Here is a 23,095-nt window from a genome sequence, read left to right as displayed (position 1 = left end):
AGGGGAGGCAACCTCATATCTGAGCACTTCATATAATGTTTGGGTGGCAGTGTAAAACAATTCAGTTTTGCCTCTAGAAGAACCCCTCCAGTTGCCTTGATAGGGTTTGTTCTGGGTGAGGAGTAAGCATGGGCATATCCAGGAAGTTCAGATCCAAACTTTCTCCAAGTTCAGAGATATGTGGTTTCAGGGCACCAATTCAGGCCATTTAGTTTGCATCCAGATTTTAACTCTCCTAAAGTTTGGGGGGTTGGATGTGAGGTTCCAGTTCAAACCCATCTCCAGTTAAGGGAAGCTGGCTGTAACACTGTAAGAATATAATCATCAGACAGTTACATGAATGAGGGGTACCATGGGTAAAATATCTTTCCTTGACCTTGAGCAAATCATTCTTTCTCTGCCTCAGTTCCCAATGGAGCAGGGGCACCAATTAGTTAGGGCGTGAGGGGGAGGAGACAGTTGCCTCCCCTCCCGCACGCTTCATACCATGTGTGAGCAGCTCAGGCTCCAGGCCTAGTGACCAGCTCTGCTCCCTGACACCCTCAGTGGCCAGAGCACTGCAGGCAGCCTGGAGCCCCATCTCCACAACACACCCAGCCCAGCTGCTGGGACCCGCTTCTCCAACTGTAGCTCTGCTCCAAACTCATCTGCTGCCATGCCTCACTGCTGACTGGCTGACAGCTGCGATTGGCGAAGATGGCTGGAAATGTCGTTTCTAGGGGATGATGAACTGGGAGATTTGACATGGCTCTTTCATCTCACGTGGGAGAAGTGGCAGGCACACAGTCTAATGGATGTAGATGGGACTCTGCTGTTCTGGATGTGGTGAGAGGGCTGTCATGGGCGTGGCAAGGGCCCCGATCTCCTCCATATATAAAGCAAATGTTCCCCCCTCCATGGATTGTAGTGCATGACTGGTCCTAGCCCCTCCAGTGCCATATTGCAGCCCAGTGGTGTGTGGATAGCCATCTTCTGCTTCAGAGCCTCAGCTTTAACTAGGAAAAGGACAGTGAGGCTCATCCCTTGCAGCTATGAAGGGACTAGCTGATGATAGATTTTTACATTTTATCCTCCCAAAAATCTAAGAGCTTCTGGACCCCCAGCTGAAAATTGCCCCCTCCTCACCACTGAAATGGTGCCCCTATGATGGAGGATGGCATAATGTTATTTCCATACCTCTCAGTGGAGGTGTGAGCATATGCTCAGAATGATTGTGAGGTGCTCAGACACCACCATCGTGGGCATCATATAAATACCTAGCCAGATAGATGTTAGCCAAAGATGAACAAATTATGCACTAACTGAAAAATTATTTTGCTAAAGGAAATGCTCCCCCACCCCCATACACACACACATTTACCTCAAGATTGTATTTGATAGCTCCTCTGAAGAGATTCTGATTAAAATGATCAAATTGGTAGGAAATAGCCGGCTAACTGCAGAGAGAATGTTTGAGGAAGAATGTTTCCCAAATGGTGATTTTAATGCTTCGCCTCTGTGTTAAATATGAAGTATATTTATAGGAACATTGTCAATCAATACTAAGCATATAAAATTTATCTTTATAACAGAGGAACCTCGTTGTTCCTCAGTGGCATAATCCAGTTAAAACCATTTACGGATAATGAGGCCCCCTTTATTGATACAATCCGCATGTTCAGTATTGTTCTGACATGTTTGATTTATATACCTGCATTATATTTCAGATTGCCACTTTTATGGCTCCAGCTCCCCTCAGTATTATTGGCTGCATTCTCGTGTTTCCCTTGCTTCTGTCATCCCACCTGGCTGCTGCGGGATCTCCACAGATACTTCCTTTTTGGCAGCTTCAGGGAATGTCATATGATATTCTGGCTGTTCTAAGGATCTCTTCTGGGAATAACTTCTCTTCTGGATTCTTCAGAGATCACCTCAGGGGTTGCTAAGACTATCTGGGAATATCATACACAGGAGACCAAACGCTAAAGCTTACATATAGGGTGAGTAACCCCCAACTGTATAAATAGCTATGAAAGGAGACAGTTTATCCTAGTGAGTTTTCCAGTGTGGGAATGTATGTTGCTTTTTAATACACAAAAGGCAAAAATATACTTTCAGTCTGAATGATTTTTATTTTCATTTATCGGAAAGAACAAAACAAGAAAGAACCAAAGTAAAGTTTCCATGAGAGAGTGTGAGAGTGAGAGCACAGTGTGAGTCTTCTCTGTAACCTGTTGCACCAGCCCACCTCACAAAATGACAGCTTCCCCTGCTGACAGACTCTTTAGAAATGTAGCAGTGCAGACTTTGAGAAAGCAAAGCCATAACAGTTATATAGCCACACATGTTACAGGGAGAAAGAGTAGACTTGTAACCTCCTCACAATTTGGAAGCCATTGAATGTTTTAGCCTTACCTTTTTTTAATGCAAAATTGAAATTGTAGCGTTGCTGGGGCCTATCACCGCCTGTTCTCTCCCTCCAGTTCCACTTGCCATACTAAGGACATATTCAGATCCATCTTCTCTCCACAGCTGACAGCTCTGGCTCATAGCTGTCAGTTTGCTGTACTTTCCTCAGGCCATGCAATCTAGTCTCTCTCTCCCTGGATGACAGTTAATCAACTGGGAAGGAAACTTCCTGTCACAAGGCCATCAAGACAGCCACTGCACATGTCATGTCATCCACAAAGGCTTCACTGTCCTCTTTGGTAGTTGTGGTTGTGTAAATGCTACAAGGTCACCTCAGAAAGGGGATTTCTTTCACCTTATGTCATGCGCTGGTTCTTCTTCAAGTAGATGCAGCCATGTAGTCCATGTAGGTGTGCACGCACCCAAAGCACTGAATCCGGAGAACTTTTCCTAGCAGTACCTGTAGGGGCAGCACTCGCATCTCATAGCCTTAGCACCTCCCTTGGCCATATAAGGGCGGCTCCACCCCAACCCTTGTCAGTTCCTTCTCACTGTCTATGGCTGGAGTCAAAGCTCTGTGTGATGTTCTTTCACCTCACACTTTCTGTCTCTGTTGCCGGAGAATTTTTTCTTGGTATATACTTGTAATAGTACCTTAAGTTTAGTTTAGTGTTAGTTCGATTTAGTTAGTGTAATTGACTTCCTTGTGTGATGCTCTCACCAGGGTTCAAGCATTGTCTGTCATTAGGGGGACTATCCCCAATAGTGATCCCCACAGGAGGTGCTTGTTGTGTCTCAGAGAGGGATACATCAAGGAGCAGTGATCCATCTATAAGTCATTAACAAAGAGGACTCAGGTGGCAAGGGATTTAGGGTTGAAGCAACACTTTCTGAAGCAATAGGCTTACTTCAGCACCGACAGCTGCATCTGATCAGTGGTTGTCTGTGGATCTAGCTAGTGAGGCCTCTCCATGTTTGGGTTCCCCGGCTGGAGGAGAAGTCAATCACCCTCCTCAGGTACACTGAGGAAGAAGATCCCATAAGTCCGACCTAGACCATTCCAGGGGCTCGAAGAGACTCTATTTCCTTTTTCAAGAGCAGTGCTGACTGGCACCATCCTCTTCTCAGAATGTGGGAGGAAACTGGCCCATCTAACTGCTCCCTGGTACCACACTGAACTCATTGATAGCCTGTACCATCAATTCTGGTTCCAACCATGAGGCGTCCATTGAGTCCAGTGCTGACAGCATTGGCACCATTGCCAACTATCTCCTGGCTAGCTGCTTATCAAGCAACATCAGACCTGCTTTGCCTTTCGGTCCCGAACTCTCCTTTGGTGCAGGAGTCTTCCAGGCCATGGATTCTACCTTGGGCCATGTGGCATAGCCACTGGCTTCACCAGTAATGTAGCCTGTACCTCACAGGCCACAGAGAGTGGAGCTGAGGCTGACATCAGGCCAATCACCGAAGAACTGCTTGATGCTGCTGCACCACTTGGCACCATCACTGCTTTGGTGGCAGACACCACAGTCAAGTTTGATGCCACCATTAGCCTCGGTGCTAGCACCTCTTCTGGTATCAGGTGGGAGTGTGTCTCAGTACCGTTGGTGCCAACTCTCCATTCCTCTTTGGCACCAAGGCTGCCCACCTGCTAGGCTTTGGACAAGTCCAGTCATCTGCTTTCCCCATTGGGACTGGCTCTCCTGTTGTCACCAGGGAACCTCGAGACTCCTCAAGATCCTCATTGAGGTCATCATCCCCCCTGCTTGGGGACCAGCTGACCATAGACAACTGGGTCCTATGCACTCTCAGATCAGGTATAACCCTTCTCACGAGACACTGTTCCTCAAGCAGGTTCAGTCCCTACCAGATCTGGGGCTGTAGAGGAGGTGCCCTTGCCAAATCAGGGTCAGGGATTCTACTCCTGATATTTTCTGGTTCCCAGACCCAAGGGAGGGGTGAGCTCTATTCTTGACAAATACATCAGATATGTGAGCTTCTGGATGTTCATGTTAGCAGCTATCCTCCCTGCCTTAAATCCCAAAGACTAGTTTGCTGCCCTGGCCCTTCAGGATGCTTATTTTCATGTAGCAATTCTCCTGAGTCACAGGAGGTTTCTCTGTTTTATCATGGGGGACCAACACTATCAGTACACTGTGCTCCCCTTCGGTCTGTCTTCAGCTCCTCGGCTTTTTATCACATGCACGATTACGATAACAGCAAAGTTCGGGAAGAAGGGAATTCATATCACCCCATATCTGGAGAATTGGTTATTGAAAGGCAAGCCCATAGAAGAAGCCCTCTCTCATGTTCAGTTCACGCTATGCTTACTCAATTGTCTGGGTCTTATGAACTTCAACATTGGTCCAAACTCAAAGAATCGAGTTAATTGAGACCCTGATTGGCAATATGAGCTCAACAGCATTTTTGACTGCCCACCAATTCCAGGCAATTTGCTGTCTTTGTCTGGCACTGTGGTCTCACCCACAGCCTGAGGATGCCTGATGTTGCTAGGTCATATGGCTGCCTGAACACAAGTAGTTAAATTTGCATGGCTATGCCTATGTCCTCTTCAGATGTGGCTGAACTCATTCTATAGTCCAAATCGACATCCCTTGGACAGTGCGGTCCAACTTCTGCCACCAATCCTGGACTCATTACGATGGTGGATGGTGCAGGACACTGTGTGTCAGATTCTGAAACTCCTCTCACTTCTACCAGTTTTACATCAGTGTCACCCCATTTACTTCAGTATTGTTACTCCCGAATTACCTGAGGTGAAAGTGAGAGGAGAATTGTCCATTGTCTCTATTTTTGTTTGAATAAAGTTAAGATCAGTTATGTTCATTGCTGCCTATTTGTTGCAAAGATGTACGGTAAAATGCAATCAAAGAATCAGCTATTTATGTAACTGTCTCTAACCAAAACATCTTTCATGTTCTCAATAAAGGGAATCTTTCATTGCTTTTTGTTGTGGAAAAATTATCCTGTAGACTCAGTAAAGTGTGCCCAATTTTTTCAGAAATTATTGGGAGTGAATTTTCATAACAAAACCCGAAAATTTGCTAGGAATGCACAGATAGAAAATGCACTAGACAAGCATAATTCAGCAAGTGATGCATAGACAGATTTACGTGCCATCTTTGGTTTAACTGGAAACATTATCGTGTCACAGACCTTTGAGAGTGTAATACTCAGTGTATGGTTTTATTAAGTGTATTCCGAGGTACTAATACTTTGGTATTAGCATTATTCATTATACTATAAGTAATATCTAATGAGCTACAGCACTACCACTACCCAAGTGTGCTTTTTAATGAAATGGTAAGCAGTCTGCAGTAAGGTCCTGATTCAGGAAAGCACTGAAATGTGTGCATAAGTCCTACAGACTTCAATGGGAATTAAGCACATGTTTCAGTGTTTTCCTGGATAGGAATGCTTTACTGAATCAAGGCCTATGGATCTCTGGGCCAAAAAAGAGCTTTTCAACAACTCCCATTTCAGAACCAAAATAAGTGGCTGGATTTCAAGAGCTCAGCTCCCATTTAGGCACTTAAATGAAGAAGCCAGATTTTCAAAAATGTTCAAGATCCAGCAGCTACAAAAGCTGTCCTCTGACCTTTAACTGCCATTTATTAAAGGGTCATCTAAGAATGACTTAGATAGATAGATAGGAAAACCATTTGCTATTTTTTTTAAATGGCAGTAAACAAGGTAGCTTAAAGACAGAATTATCTTGGGCCCCAGTCCTACAATGAACTCCATGCAGACCTTGTGCCACAGTCAGTTCCACTAGCTTCACCGAGCTCATTGCAGGATCAGATCCTTAGTTTTCAATGAATGAGACAGACATTCTATCTGATGAGATTGCAGCCATCATGACCTAGTTGCAAGTGAATGAAGTTTTCCATTATAAACGCATTCCGCTTAGCCAATACCTTATTTTCTTGTTTTTCTCATTAACATTCAGGTGAAAGCTTGGACTACGAGTTTTCAGCTTGAAGGTGAAGTTGTTCGGGTTTGTCTGTTTGTTTGTTTGTTTTTGAATTTTTAGTCAGGTGAGCCTTTTGTCATTTATTGGATAGCTACAGATTTATGGTCTGGTTTCAGACACTGTTTTGCCAAGTTCTCCAGCAAATAAAAAGCTTCTTAATTTTTAAAAGTGAAAACTTTCGATGATTATAATGATGCTGTGGAGGGGAAACTTATGTGACTTTTTAAAATTGCCATTATTGTAAAAATGAAAATTTTTTGGAAATTAACAACTGACCATAGATACCAAAAACTACTTATGGAAAAAAATATCCCCCATTCATTTGATTGATTTTAAAAATATGAGTTTATGGTGGTGATGAGGTGGTGGTAAGGTAATAGTAATATAAGGAGATTGTAAGAAAACACAATATCAGTGCATGTTTAGAAAGTCAATGTAAGTCGTAAGAGATTTGGGAAAATTATATTGTTTGAATCCATGATGTTATGATGTAAAAAAGGCAAAAGAATGTTTATATGTTTTTATAGAAAAATTATTAGAGTGAATATTGGAAAAATAATATGTTATATTTTGTTAATAATATGTTATAGAAATTAATTGTCTTTCTAAAGCAATCCCCACCAAAGGCGCTCAGCCTACAAATGATAATAAAAAGAAATAAAAGAGAAAACAATGCCAGGCTGCATTACATTAATGCGTTTTAAGGTGAGAAATGACTAAAATAAATGACCATGTGATGTAAAAGTGAGTCTCCGAGGAAAACATTAGAAGGTGAGGAAAAGGAAAACAATGCCACTGCAGTGTAAAGGATGTTATACAGACAAAATTTGTTAGTCTGAATACTAAATCTGTTATGTGAATGCTGTGCTAGAACTGATTCCTATATTACAGAATGTTATGCTATCATATGTCATCTTGACTCCCTTTTCTGCTTATATTTACCATACACATTAAATATTCAACTGCTTCTCACTGATGCATGCAGTAATGCTGGCCTTGTGGGGAGCTTTCCTGTCTTTTACTGCTATGACACATTAGCTAACTTTACTGTCTTTACAGCATAATGTTTTTGCACATTAAGGTACAGCACATATTAAATATTACATTTCTTGCAATATCCTTTTTACATCTGTTGTTAAATCAAGAGTATACTATGCAACTAATAAAAAAAACAACAAAGGATATTAAAGGGCTGTTCTGCTCTGAAGACTGACTATAAAAATGGCATTGTGACATTTCCAATGACTTCCAGAGCAGAACCATTCAGTTTACAAATCGAAAGATTTTTTTTTTCTTACTCCACACTCAACCTAGAATAGGAACAAAGCTCGGTTCTTTCTGTCTCATGCATCATCATTAATAAAGATTCTGCAGTGATAATGTGGTTAACAATTATGTTGGTGCAAAATCCAGCCCCTCCTCCTCTTCCCCCGCCCCTCAAAGTTATGTTGTTTCTGCAGGGCTAACAAAAGTAGTAAAAACCTTATTTCAGTCAGTAAAATAACAATGACTCTAACAGCCAGATTGTGGTAACTTGACACATATTTGATAGTACCTTATTCTGCAAACAGTCCCACTCATATCAATAGGACTTAGCATAGAGTAAGGTACTACACAGTGTGAGTAAGGGGTATCACAGTCCTAGACTTAAATGCTCACAGAGAGAAGATGCCAATTTTATATAGTCATTTTTTAAACCATAATCACTTTTTAAACACTAAACACCAAAATTTGACTACCCAAAATTCCATTGACTTCAATGACTGTTTTGGACATGCAAATGAGAACTTTTTTAAGTATCCCGGATTCCATAGCGTTAACTTTCTGTCAAGCAGGGATCCTGCTCCCACAAGGCCTAGCAGTAGAGGAAAGAGAATCCTAAGAAAACAATTCTATTTTTAAAAGACTTTGCCTTTAAATGTTAGTCTTTCCCTCCAGATTGCCATAGCAGAAGAGAGAACAAAAGCCACAGACACAAATATTCTCATTGTGCTGCTAAGATTGCATTCCCTTCCTCACCAATAGCCATTTTGCAGGCCCACTGTTCCAGCATCAGGCCAGCCCCGTTCTCAGATCACCACCTGGTGGCCATGATGGCCTCATTGATACCTAAGAGGCCAGGAACGGCCTACTGGCATTTCAATAACATCCTGTTAAAGGATGTAGGTTTATGCCGGGGTCTTCTGCCACAACTACACGCAAGGAGCCAGCTGAAGGATGTGCGTGGAAATAGAGCAGCTGGAGCAGGAGGTTTTGGAGCTGAAGAGGCACGTGATTGCTCATCTTGGGAATTCATCCTTCTGTGGAGAGTGTCAGGAGAAGTGGGATGAGCTCCAGGTCCTTGATGACCATCAGGCCCGGGGTGCCTTCATTTGATCCCACATCCAGATCCTTCTATGTCATGGCAGAGGACAGCATCTCTCTCATGGTTCTGGTGGGGATGCAAGGCCAGGGCCTTTCTCTCCAGATCCAGCTAATCCCAATGCTTGCAGGGTGCTGTGGGATGAACTCCTTTCAGTAAGTGTAGGTGACCAGGACCAGTTAAAGCAACCTCTCGCTCTGGCCAAGTTCTTGGAAGCCCTTCATCAGATGTCCACTAACAAATCTCTGGCCATTGATAGACTGACCGTGGAGTTTTACTGTGCATTCTAGGATATACATGGCTCAGGCCTTACCGCCATTTGGTCCAAGTCCTTGGAGAATGAGGTGCTTCCCCTGTCATACTGGCATACTGTGCTTGCCCTGCTACCTAAAAAGGGGGGCCTCTGCAACCTGAGAAATTGGCACCCAGATTCTCTCCTCAGCAGAGACTACATGGTAATTATGAGAGCCATCTGGCTGGGGTATGCGTTGGCAGACATGAGCCGCCTTGACCAGGCCTACACCGTCCTGGGCCAGACCATCTCGAGAATCTCTATCTGGTCTGGGACCTACTTAATCTAGCATATAGGGGGATGGTCTGTCACTCGCCCTCCTGTCCCTGGACCAGGAGAAGGTGTCTGACAGGGTGGATCATGGGTATCTCATTGGCACTCTGCAGTCATTTGGCTTTGGCCTCCATTTTGTGGGGTTTCTCCAGGTGCTGTATGTCTCTGCAGAGGTCTGGTCAAGCTCAACTGTCGATTAAACCTGTCACCTTCAGCCATGAGGTACGTCAGGGCCCACTGTCCGGCCAGCTCTATACCATTGATATCTAGTTCTTCCTCCATCTCCTCTGCTAGAGGATGATGGGGTTGGTGCTTCAGGGGCTGGACTTGTGGGTGGTCCTGTCAGTGTGTGCTGATGATGTGCTCCATGGCCCAGGATCTGGGAGACTGGTGCAGCTGGAGGCTTGCCAGCCATCTATTAGGTGGCCTCCTCTACCAAGGTCAATGGGGTCAAGACCTCTGGCCTGATGATCAAGGACAGGTGGCAGGTAAGCTCCCTCCCACCTGTGCTCTATGCCATCTGGTGGAGGAGTGGGTCCACTACTCTATGAAGGCATATACCTTTCTGTCACTGATCCCTCCCTGCTGGAGGATTGGATTGATCTAAAGGCCAGGGTGTCTGACCAGCTGCAGGGGTGGACGGGGCTGCTCTGGTGCCTTTCCCTTTGAGGAAGGACACTGGTGCTCAGTCATCTGGTCCTGTCCATGCTTGGGCACTAGTTCAACACACTGAGCCTGAAAACCTGACCAGCCTCCAGAAGAACATCCTGGAGTATTTCTGGCCATAGCTGCATTCAGTTTCTGTGGACATCCTGATTCTGATGTCCATTGGAGATGGCAGACAGGGCTGGTTTGCATCCACAGTCAGGTCCAGGCTTTCCATCTTCAGCCCCTTCAGAGACTCCTTTGTCACAGAGTGTGCTGGTGCATGCCTTCCTCCATCACCTCTAAGGGCTCTGATACAGCTGGCAGCTCTTTTATCTCCACCTGAGAGGTCTCCCTCAAGATCTCTCTGAACTGTCAGTCTTTTACCTGGATGTCCTCAGGATTTGAAAGCTGGTTTCTGTGACCAGATCTATAGCAGCCACCAGGCAGGAGGATCTCCTCACAGAACCCATACTACACAATCCTCATCTCCATGTGCAGGTGGTGGAGTTCCCTGTGATACACTAGATGTTGGTCCTGGCTGGTACCACCAGACTTGGAGACCTCCTGTACTATGATCAGAGGGACTGGGTGAACCCCATGGCGCTTGGCCAGCATGTGGGGCTGTCTACCCCGTCCGCTGTTGGGGGCAGCCTCACCTCCTGCTTCTCTTGCTTTCCTCCAATGAATCCTGTGAGGGTGCTTCCCATTCACCCCTGGCCCTCCAGAACTCGCCATCAGGCTTCTGCTCTTAAGCCTCCCTGGCCATCCCCGACATACCACCTGAGCCAGCTGTATATTATCCAGCTGGTACACCTCCAAAACATGCCCAGAGAACATCTTGTATGTGCTCATGCTTCAGACCATCCACTTCCTCACCCTTGTGTCCCACCCTGACACTAAGTAGTGAGGAATCCTGGTGGGCCAGTCTGTACTGCACTCTGGTTCCACAGCCTTCAGGGGAAATTAGTTGATAGTTCCTCCACAGAGCTGTGAGCACAGGTGTGTACCTGACATGGTTCACAAACTCCCCCAACACCTGTCCCTTTTATGGTGAGAGGTAGACCCTGGCTCATATCTATGTAGAATGCATCAGATTGCAGCTTCTCTTCCACCTCGTCCACTACTGAGGTTCTGGCTGCACATTTTCCCACACATCCTGACCCATGCACACCCCCTCCAGGTCCCCACAAAGTCAGGAAACCTCCTGGGGCTGGCCAAGATGGCCACCCATCATTCCAGGAGGAGGAAGCTGAACAGGGTAGAAGGGATGCACTGTGACTGTGGGGCTTATTTTCAGTCCCTTGTCCAATCGTACCTCCAGGCAGAATTCCTCTAATACAAAATTACTCAATACAGTTAAGTCCAAAGCAGACTATGAAGACTTACAAAGGGATCTCACAGAAGTGGGTGACTAGGCAACAAAATGGCAGATGAAAGTCAATGTTGATAAAGGCAAAGTAATGCATATTGGAAAACATGATAACAAATATATGTATAAAATGATGGGGTCTATATTAGCTGTTACCATTCAAGAGAGAGATCTTGGAGTCGGACAGTTCTCTGAAAACATCTGCTCAATGTGCAGTGGCAGTCAGAAAAGCTAACAGAATGTTAGGAACCATTAGGAAAGAAATAGGTAGATAAGACGTAAACATCATGCCACGATATAAATCCATGGTACACCCAAATCTTGAATACTAAGTGCGGTTCTGGCCACCCCATCTCAAAAAAGATATATTAGAAATGGAAAAGGTGAAGAGAAGGGCAACAAAAATGATTAAGGATATGGCACAGCTTCCATATGAGGAGAGGTTAAACAGACTGGGACTGTTCAGCTTGGAAAAGAGATAACTAAGGGGGAATATAATAGTCTATAAAATCATGAATGGTGTGCAGAAAGAGATTAAGAAAGTGTTATTTACCCCCCCTCTCATAACACAAGAACCAGAGGTCACCCAATTAAGTTAATAGAAAGCAAGTTTAAAACAAACAAAAGGAAGTACTTCTTCACACAACGCACAGTCAACCTGTGGAACTCATTGCCAGGGGATGTTGTAAAGGTCAAAACTATAACTGTATTTAAAAAAAGAATTAGAGACCTTCATGGAGAATAGATCCATCAATGGATATCACCCAAGATGGTCAGGGATGCAACCCCACGCTCTGGGTGTCTCTAAGCCTCTGACTGCCAGATGCTGAGATTGGATGGTGAAGTGGATCATTCCCTTTGAAATATGTGGCAGTGGCCATTCTCAGAAGACAGGATACTGGGCTAGGTTGACTACTGGTCTGACTCAGTATGTCCGTTCTTAGGTTGACTGTCCATTGACTCCCTAGATGTCTTTGAGGCGCAGTGGGCATTGGTGAGGGTGTTCTCTGCTTAATGTCCCCCTCTGGATCCCTTATTTTTCACCTTTGCCCTCACTCTTGCTTCTGGTTTTTTTCATTTGTTGTCCCAAGTATTCAGTTGTAGTCTGGGCTAAGTGGTGCCTCCCCATTAATTGAGAGGGTGGGCCTTCAGTTGGGGATGGGCCTACAGTATTAGTTTCCAGTACTACAAATAATACCAGTGGGCAGGCCCCATCTTGGTACTTTTAATTGCAGGTTCTTCAGCCACACCATTTCCAGTATGAAATTCACAGCTGGGGCCCACAAACGAAAGACTCATCATCAGTAACCTTCTGAAACTAAAAACACTTAGGACCAGTTTTTCAATGTTCCTGAGCTCCTGTCGCCTTCAAGTGAAATTGTGATTGCTCGACACCTCTGAAAATCAGTGCTCTAAACAAGCATGCATTCATCTCACATCTTATGAGGTAGGTAGGCGAATATTATTATTCCAGTACTGCTAGCCCCATGTATTCAAAAAATCATGAGTTAGATTTTTTAAAAATGTCATGATTTTAAAATCAATCTCATGACTTTTTGTAGCCTAATTAATTTGGAGTTCTTTTTAATTGCCTTCCAGTTTTTCAACCTTTAGGGGGTCACATTTTCAAGACTTTTTTTGCACCTAGGAGGGCTAGAGTCTTATGTTTTGTGAAAGCGGAGATTCTTGTGTTGGAGTTGGGTGCTTTAGACACACTAAAGTTCTGAAGACTTTTGATAACATTGCAAGTGCTGGCATCACTGGTGTTCCCATTTTACAGATAAAGGAACAGGTAGAGTAGTTATGCAATATACACATGCCTAGCAGAAGTCAGTGTGAGAGCCCGGAATAGAACTCTCATACGTTCTTGGCTCCTATTTCTATTCCCATTCTATTCTATTCTAAGTTTGTGTGCTCAAACTATTGGAGCAAAACAAACTCCCAGAGAACAAAGTCCTTAGGGCCAAATCCTCTCCCCAGAGTAAATGCCCCCTGTGAGAATTATCAGGCTATCTGGAGATGCAAAAAAGCAGCACTGCATCTCTTAATATTTGGGAAGTTTTCTTTGCCACCCTAAGGGTTAGAAATTTTTCTTTTTAAATGAAAGCTGACATCCTGCAAAATCCTATTGGGGCTGTCAGACAAGAAATCGTCTGAGGCCTGGGCTGGAGCTGGCTTAATCTGGAACTATGAGTGACTAACTGGGCCCATGTTTATTAATACATTGCATTACACCTCCTTGAAAAGAAAATACATTTAATCTCCTTATGCATTAAGAACGTGCTATATAGAAGCCAGACAGAAAGGTGGGTTTAGGAGTGACAGGAGAGCAGACAGCAAAGTGAACATAGAGAAGAAGATAGAGTTGTTACTTTCCTGATGTCCAGGCTTTTTAGTCAATATGATAATTACTCATGAATAACTGCATAAGTATGAAAATGCAAATAGCTAGTGATTAAATTATTCATGAGACATCAGGCATTCATTATTGTAATTAAGTATCATTAGATACATTCATATTATTAACACTTGCAGTTAATGAATATGTTAACTAATCACTGAGGAGCAGATTCAACCACAATTCCAAGGGTCCACCCTATGAAAGCCTGATTGAGTTTTTGTTGAATCTGGATTCAATATTGTACATATTTTACATGCTTATTAGTGTATTTTAATGACATTTAATGTGAAGTGTAACAATGCAGCACGTGCCACTTGTCCATTTGCCCAAGAGGGTAAAGTGGTACCAGCTGGAATAGGATATGGAAGTAGCAATGGTGTGTGTGGGTGAGGGGAATTCTAGCCATCTTAACGCAGAACTTTAACTGTCTCATGAATTCAGCCACCACTTCTGCATTACTTGTACGTGTACAATAAGGGTACCTTTTGTTAGTGAATACTGTTCCAAAGGTGCAATCCATGTTATTGTTCAGGAAAACTTTCTAAAGAATAAGCAAAATGGCAAGCTAATTTGGGCAGGCACCATATTTTCCTTTGTGTATATATACAAAGTAGAAGGAGAAGTAATTGGCTTCATCTGCAGCATGGGAGATTTAGGTTAGATATTAGGAAAAATGTTTTACAATGGATAGTTGAGCTCTGAAATAGTCTTCTAAAGGAGTTTGTGAAATCTGTGTCATTCCAGGTTCTTAAGATCAGGTTAGTCAAATCCCTGTCAGGAATGGCCTGGGTTTACTTGGTCCTGCCTCAGCACTGGGGGACTGAAATAAATGACCTCTCAAGGTCCCTTCTAGCCCTATATTTCTAGGATTACATAGCACAAAGTGCTCTCAGTTTTAATGGAGCCTTTGGGTACTGCAATATAAATTAAAATGACCAGCCAAACCCACCAGAGATCCTGGGCAGTTTTTGTCTTCCTTTACAGTGAGGGGCACAGGTCACTGGCTTGTGTGAGCTAGAGTAAGTGGAGGATTCTCTGTAACTTGACGTTTTAAAATCAAGATTTGAAGATTTCAGTAACTCAGCCTGTTATGGGCCTATTGCGGAGGTGGGTGGGTGAACTTCTGTGACTTGCAATGAGTGGGGGGTCAGAGTAGATGATCATCCTGGTGCCTTCTGGCCTTAAAGTCTACATGTCTATAAGTTTTCTGCAAGGGGAAGCCTCTTAAATTCTAAAAAAGACTCTGAAATCATGTGTAATTAAGAATATCATGGTGCTTTTACTCCTGACATATCCAGTCATATGTTCTGTTTGCTTTCTTAGCTGTCCCTTTACAGGTGATCTATGGTGGAGTTTCCTTTTTAAAAAAAAATGAGTTTAAGTTAAAGTTATTTAATCTGATATTTATTAATTTTTTTAAAATCCCACTTTTTAAACCTTAAATATAAAGAATATGAAGTCTGTTCTCCCCTGGTTTTACTGGAAAATCTGTGTATGAGATATTCTATAGGCTATCATATCTGAATAGAAGGGGATGGCATATTGAAACTTTAACAAAGACATCCTAAACCCCACGAGTTTATTAGAGATTGAAAGTAAATAGGGGTTAACAAAGTAATTAAATTCTTTTTAAACAATCTGACTAAAAATTCCTTTCTTTCTGAATTATTCAGATGTTGGTCTCTTGGGATTTCATAATTTCAATAGTTTTCCAGTCACCAAAGAGCCTTCCAGGGTAGATGACACCTGACTTTCTAATGTAAAAAGAAAAGAAGACCCCAAAAAATCGTAATTTTTGTTTTGTTTTGTTTTTCTTTCTTCCAAAAGCTTTTAAGAAAGAAACATAAAAGAACAAGCCCAGTTCTTACAAAAAATCCTTTGTGGGTCACTTTAAGCTGTCTCAGTCAAGTGCACAATCTCTACAGAAAGTTTCTGCCATATGTCTCTCCTTAAAATGCGCTTATTGGAATTCCTTGTATTTTAACAGAACAACAACTGAAAAATAGAGTACATCTATAAGTAAGGAAGAAATTTGGACATATTCTGTTATTTACAAATCTTGATGTTGCTATAAAGATCCTAATAATTATTTGGACTAGTTTGTGTTAACTGGTATATGCTATGCCTCCTGTGGTTTCCTCATTGTGTTCTCCTCCTTCACAACCCATGGCATACTTTGTTTATAGCTTTTGCACTAAAACATAGCAAACTTTCAGCTTCAAAAACTTGGGGAAGAGCAGGGTTCAGGTTTAAGCAAAGTCCCAAGAGAATGCTTTTTCCGATGACATTTGATGAAATCAAAATAGGCACCGAATATATTCTGGGGTGCAGAATAATGCTCCTCTGACTAAATGGCATCAGTTTGAAAAGATGATTAAGTGGCCACATACATTTTGAGGGTATCATTACAGTGCAGGAGAGCTATGTTTTAAATGTTTGTGTAACATACGTCTGAAATGTAAACATTCAGCAATCACAGTACATGTTAAGCAAATGAAAACAGTCCTCAGCAGAAAAATGAGAAGAAGTAGACATAGAGAGACAAAGGCAGAAGATTTATTTGGTGTATATAGATGGGATAGCTATGTATACACACAATGCAGTTGAGAATACAGAAGTACAAAGAGGAAAGAGCAGCATTTCTGAGTCAGGAAATGTTTCATGAGAACAAGGCATTTGAGGAGGGAAAGAAGTCATTTACAATCACAGTGGATATAGTGGCATTAGTGATATGTATACAGAGGAAGAGAGCTTGAACTGCTGCCCTGCTATTTAATATATTTGAAATAGTAACTTTTTATGTACCATGTAATACATATATAAGATATATGGTATACTGTATATATCTATGCATTTCAATATCAAGCTTCTAGAAATGAAGAAATAGTGTGTTTGAAATCTCTATACAGGTATCCATTCTTTGGTTTTCATTTCTTGTTCATCTGGTGCATTAGAAATACAGTATGCCAGGAACACTGATATAAGATACATCTCTTTCCCCAGCTTTCCTTGTCACTAACAGGAAACTGAAATCAGTTATCTGAGGCAGCTTGTGGCATGATAGTCAGCAGACTTTGCTATACAACAAAGCACTTAATCATGTGCTAAATTCCAATTAATTTCAATGGGATTTACATGACAGCTGGTTGGAAAACCAAAATTTTTCCTGTGTGAAATTTAAAACAAAAAATCTTGGTTTGATATTTTTCAGATGAAAATTTTAGCTTTCCTGCTAGAACTTTCAAATTAAATATTTTTGTTTCAGATTGACATCTTGAAACAATATGATAATAATGATTTTGACTTGAAATGTCATTTTGTTTTAATTTTTTGGTTTTTATAAAACCAAAACAACAGTTTAAATCAAAACAAAATGAAAGCTGCAGTTTTGAATTGACATTTCAACATAAAATGCATTGTTTTTCTTTTTCAGTTTCAAGATGCCAAAACAAAATGACATTTTAAGACAAAATAAAATGAATGTTTTTGTTTCCTCCCTTGGCATTTTGAAAACAAAAAATAAAACATCAATTCATATTGAAGTGTTGATTCAAATGAAAATTTTCATTTTGACATTTCCGGCAGGCAAATCAAAATTTTGGTTAGATGTCATTTTGTTGTGAAAAATGTTAGTTTCAATTAAACCAGATTTTTTTCAGCAGGAAAACTTCCCATACAATTTTTTTAATCAGCTCTAAATGTGTTTAAAGTTAAGTATGTGCCAAAGTAGTTTGCCAGATTGGGGCCCATGTTGCATAAGTGTAAATACCATTACTTGACTATTTGCTTGTCTCCATAATTAGAGCCCAGCGTGGATACAAAACTTGTATTCGCATCTGATCTGTGATCTGCAAAAGTGGTTTGTGGATATAAAGCAGATATCTGTGGATTTGCAGGGCTCTGTCCATAGTCTAAACGGTCTGAGAGGCATATCATCCAAATAATTCTATTCTGATCTAAAATAATCCGATAGTATACATAAGAGAACACTTTGTGTTTATGTTTTTTTGATATTGTTACAATAATTTCATCCCCAATATGGAACATATTTTGTTATATTCTATTCATAGAAGTGTGGTTTATGTATAAAACAAAAGAAAGGAATAACATTTTTTTACAAGAAATCAACAGCAGAATTACCTCAGGCATTTCTCTAATTAAAGAAAAATGACAAAGAGATTATCTTGGTGTAATACAGTTATTATACAGCAATGTATTACACGTAAGTTTTCAGACCTGGGCAGCTCCTTGAAACATTAACATGCTACATGTGACAGAGACACGTAACAGCATTCTGCACAAACATACAATAATGAATAGAACTGGAGAAAGAGAGTCAGGTGTCGGGGTGGGGATGTGGTGCATTTGACACTCAGGCTATGTCTACACAGGGATAAAAACACGTGTCTGGCTTGGGTCAGCTGACTTGGACTCTGGGGTTGACAAGTTGCTGTGTAGACTCTCGGGCTCATGCTGGGGCCCGAGCCCTGGGGCCCTGTGGAAGACGGAGGGTCGCAGAGATCAGGCATCCCCCCCAAACTTGAACATCTACACAGGGATTTTTAGTCCCTCACCTCGAGCCCTGTGAGACCAAGTCTGCTGACCTGGGCCAGTCGCAGCAGTGCCGCGGGTCTTTTATCCCTATGTAGATGTACCCCCAGGAGCTCAGGAATTCAAACCAAGCTGCTGTCTCTCAAACTGTAGAGCCTCAGGATGTAACACTGTTGCCCAGCATACTTAATAAAGTCCTGTAAACACTTACTCTTGTGATTAATAAGCTCAAGGGGACTACGCAAATGAGTGTTTGTAGGACTGGACACTGTACTAAAATAACATGAGCAATAATACTCAAACAATTCATTAGTGGACTTTTGTCATGTAAAAACCCTGTTCAGAAAGAACAAAGTATGGTATGAACATATTGTCCCAGATTCAGCAAGGTACTTAAGCAGATGACTAAATGTAAGCAAGTGATTAAGTCCCACTGACTTCAACTTGCTCAAAGCCATGTACGTGCCTAAGTACTTTGCTGAAACAGGCCTCATCTATGATGGTGAGAAATATCATGCACTTAATCTTCATTCATTAAGGATAACAATGCACACCCCTTCAGTGAGCAAGGCAATTAGTTCCTGAAGTGAAAAATAAGCATACTACTCTTCAAGGATGTATGTATTACAGTATTAACACACACGGTTCACAGATAAAATAGATTTACTTAAATGGTAGCAATATTGTAACTAACAAAAATACTCATAGACTCATAGACTTTAAGGTCTGAAGGGACCATTATCATCATCTTGTCTGATCTCCTGCACAACGCAGGCCACAGAACCTCGCCCACCCACTCCCATAACAGACCGCTAACCAAGGACTGAGTTATTGAAGTCCTCAAATCATGGTTTAAAGACTTCAAGGTACAGAGACTCCACCAGCAAGTGACCCATGCCCCATGTTGCAGGGAAAGGTGAAACCCACCCCCAGGGCCTTTGAATTTGAAATATGATATCCTCTTTGGACTTTGGTTAAAATGAATACATTCAAATCATGGTGCATGTTTGAAAGCCATCCCAGGTGGATGCATAGAATAGTGAGATGCCTTTTTGTTTTAATCAAATGAATTTTATTCAAATGAAATGAACAGATAGTAGTGCCAATGCTACTCCCAGTGAAGTCAAAGACAATTCTGCCACTGATTCCAACAGGACTGGGTTCAGTATATTGCCAGTGGTTAATCCAGAATAGTACCACATTATCCACTGGTGTCAACCTATCTGATTCCACAGACATCGGACCAAACTTCTAAATCAACAGCAGTGAATAATATGGTGTGTGATATATTTAAATGTTAAGGGTCCCATTAAAGTCAATGGGACCTTTGCTATTGACTTCAGTGGGGCCTGGATTTCACCCTCATCTCTTAGAATATCTCATCACGGGCTAATCTGGTGCATTAAACTGTGAGACACATGGGAGACTGTGCAATACACCAATAGGAATGTAATAAAGCAGTTTTTTCAGATGATATTCACTATCTACTAGCATCTGTTCCAAATTAAGTAAATGAACCAAAGCAGAGTGAAAATGATTTATAAATAGGGGAGAACCAAGATCTGAATATTTGCTTTGGAAAGTTCTATATATCTCTCATTTTTACACAAAATAATATAAAGAAATGTGATGCTACCTAGAAATTTAGCTTCTGCATTTAAAGCCATAATTGGAGAATTAATTATTTACAATAAAATATGTAATGCGTTCAAAACATTAGTAAATTATTTTAAAAATGTGGTTCTTATTGCTTTTCTGAGTCCTAATCTAGTTTCCTGTTCAGTCAAGGCATCTTCCATTTTGTTTCAATGGCTTTAAAATTCTAACAGTGCATAGACTGCTAATAATCTTCCTGTTCACCCCACTCAACTGCTGGATCATCATCCATTCGCAGAATAAGATATGAGAGAAGCTGAAAGAGATTCTGCCACAATAATAAAGAGACAAAAAAGGAGAGGTCGCTTACATCTACCTCACAGCGGTCGCCAGCATAGTTTACATCACAGACGCACTGGTATTTGTTACGTAGGTTCTGGCAGAGGCCTCCATTCATGCATGGATCAGAATTGCACTCATCAATGTCCATTTCACACCTACAGTAAAAGACACCAACCACTAAGCAACTGTGATAGCAAAGAGATATCATTCAACAGACAACGGTTTCAGTCACTCACTGTCCTGAAAATAACAAACATTAACTACCTTACCAGCTATGCTTAAATCTTTGATGCCTTGTGTTGTTTTCACATACAGGTTTGAAAATGGGAAATCCCATACCTATGGATTTTGATATTCACATGATACTAAGACATGTAAAATGGGCTTTTGTGACTTAGGCTATGTTTACTCACGGATATAAAACCCTGCAAGGATGGAAGGTCCCAGAGCTTGGTCTCTAGCCTTAGCCCGAGTGTCTACACAGCAATTTTTAACCCTGCTGCCCAAGCCGTGCAATTTTTAGTCAGCTGACCCAGGCCAGCCATAGCTGTGCCACTGGACTTTTATCCCTGCGGAGACATATGCTTAGAGCCTAATCTTGACTACCTTCTGTAGAGAACTGTGCTCCCTCCACTCTCACTGATGTCTGTGAGAGTTGAAGGCATTTAGCATCTTGAAGAACTGGGCCCTAAGTCACACAAATGCCCATATTCATAGATTCCTAGATCCCATAGTTACAAGGGACCACTGTGATCATCTATTTACATGTCAAAGGGTATGTCTTCAATGACAGCGGCAAATTTGCCACCGTCACATCAATCTACCTGGATCGACTGAGCGGTCAGTGAAGACCCGCTCAGGCAATCCGGAAGTTTGACTTGTTAAAACCATGCCCTCAAGTGGCGCAGCGCAGTGAAGATGCCATGCACAACGGAAGTTAAGAAGTCAACGGGCGTTACGCAAGCTGCTCTGCGTAGCTTGCGTAACTCCTGTCAACTGCCGCCGAATTTTAAGGTAAGTGTAGACAAGGCCTAAGTGTCTATGTGAGCATCCAAATACCTATTGCTTACTAGGAATCCCATTAGACTCCTAGTAGTATCCTTCTGCTAGTATCGTTGACTAATAATTCCACAAAATATATGTCAAGTGTAACATTGTAACAGATTTTAAAGGCTTAATTAATTACTATTTAATGGTTTTAAACAATATTTATTATAAAATAGAGGATATCCCACTTCTCATGACAAATAATTTATTAGTGAGAGCAAGAGGGGTGAGGTAATATCTTTTACTGGACCAACTTCTGTTGGTGAGAGAAACAAGCTTTCAAGCTACACAGAGCTCTTCTTCGAGTCTGGGAAATGTACTCACAAGGAACATCTACACTGCAATTAAGAACCTGCACCTGGCCATGGCTGGTAGACTTGGACTCATTGGGCTTGGGCTAAGGGGCTGTTTAATTGCAGTGTAAACATTCACGCTTGGGCTGAAGATCGAGCTCTGCGACCCTTCCTGCTGCAGAGTCCTAGAGTGCAGCCTCCAGCCCGACCCCAAATCTCTACACTGCAATTAAACAACCCTTTAGACACAGTCCAATGAGTCCAAGTAATTTGGCATAGGCCAACCATGGGTGTCTAATTCCAGTGCAGACATATCCAGAGTGTCACAGCTAAATACAAAGTGGAACAGATTGATTAGCATAAGTAATTAACACATATTTCAAGGGATCCTTAAAGGTGAAGTGGCCCATTAACACCTCTCCAATCATGTGAGGGGAGGGCTGGGTGGGAGGTTTAAGCGGGTTACAGATAGTTGTAATAAACCATAAATCCCAGTGTCTCTATTCAGTCTATGATTTTTAGTATCTAGCAAAGCTATGAATTTAAGCTCCTAGACCCATCTTTTGAAGGCGTTGTGCAGGTTTCCTTTTAGGATGTGGACTGTGAGGTCAGAATTTGTTCTGGTAAAATAAGCTTTGTGTGTTATGAGGTAATGGACTGATTTACTTTATTAAATGTCTTCAAAGAGAAAGAAAATGCTAGTTTACCTTACAACATTTTGGCAACCCGGAGAAAAAGAGAATAAATATTGTGGAAATTTAGGTTTTAAAAAAGAGAACAAAGTGTAGAATGTCTCATCACAGCAGTATGTTACCACGCAGTTTGCTCAGTACTGGATCACCACTCAGTAGTAGGACCTTGGGAACCATAAAATAGAGGTTGTTGCCAGCCAGTGGGTGTGGATGTAAGGAAGGACTCTCATTCCCAAAGCTCTAGTTAGCAGGATGCCTGGAGGTGGAAGGAAGAAGGAAAAAGCACTTTCCTCCTATCTTGCAGCCCCAAGAAATATACACACCAAAAAACTGCTTGAGATGGTTTTTCTTCTTTTCTTTTCAAAATCTTCTGGGGTTGGCAGGAGGCCTTTCTGGATGCCTGAATTAAATATTACAGCACAGCAGCGATTGCCAACTGTACTCTGTACTGGATGTGCAGGAATTTTTCATTTCATCTATCATTTATAACTTACTGCAGTGATTCTACAAAGTCAGTGGGCATTAAAAAGTTAATGAGAGAGAGGGAGAAAGCTTTTCTTGAAAGTTCTTTGGTCTATGCTAAGGCTGCATATTGCGAGCCCATTGGGCCTTTAGACATTGCGTGCCACTGATTTAGTTTTCTTTGCATTGACAGAGAGAGAGAGAGCAAAATAATTTGTCTTATGTTTTCGACCTTCTTTGTACAATATTTCCTCTCTTGCTATCAGCTGAATGCTTCTGAACAAAACTTGGGATAACCTGTAGGGGTAGGGATCATGTCTTCGTCTGTTTGTACAGCACCTAGAACAATGGGCCCAGTCTTGACTGGGGATACAGGTGCTACTGC

At 41.9% G+C, this 23,095-nt stretch overlaps 1 protein-coding gene across 1 annotated transcript in view; it reads right to left on the bottom strand.

The window, feature by feature from the left end:
• Positions 1-23,095, bottom strand: part of CRB1 (crumbs cell polarity complex component 1) — a 103,498-nt gene that overhangs the window by 17,028 nt on the left and 63,375 nt on the right. The window contains exon 11 of the mRNA XM_067538270.1: positions 20,245-20,371. Coding sequence (XP_067394371.1) covers positions 20,245-20,371 — 127 coding nt within the window. The remainder of the gene's footprint in view (positions 1-20,244; positions 20,372-23,095) is intronic.

This window comes from Emydura macquarii, unplaced genomic scaffold, assembly GCF_026122565.2.
Source record: "Emydura macquarii macquarii isolate MOO-44397 ecotype Brisbane River unplaced genomic scaffold, CSIRO-AGI_Emac_v2 contig_480, whole genome shotgun sequence".
Lineage (NCBI taxonomy): Eukaryota > Metazoa > Chordata > Testudines > Chelidae > Emydura > Emydura macquarii.
This window is presented reverse-complemented; position numbering and strand designations above follow the sequence as displayed.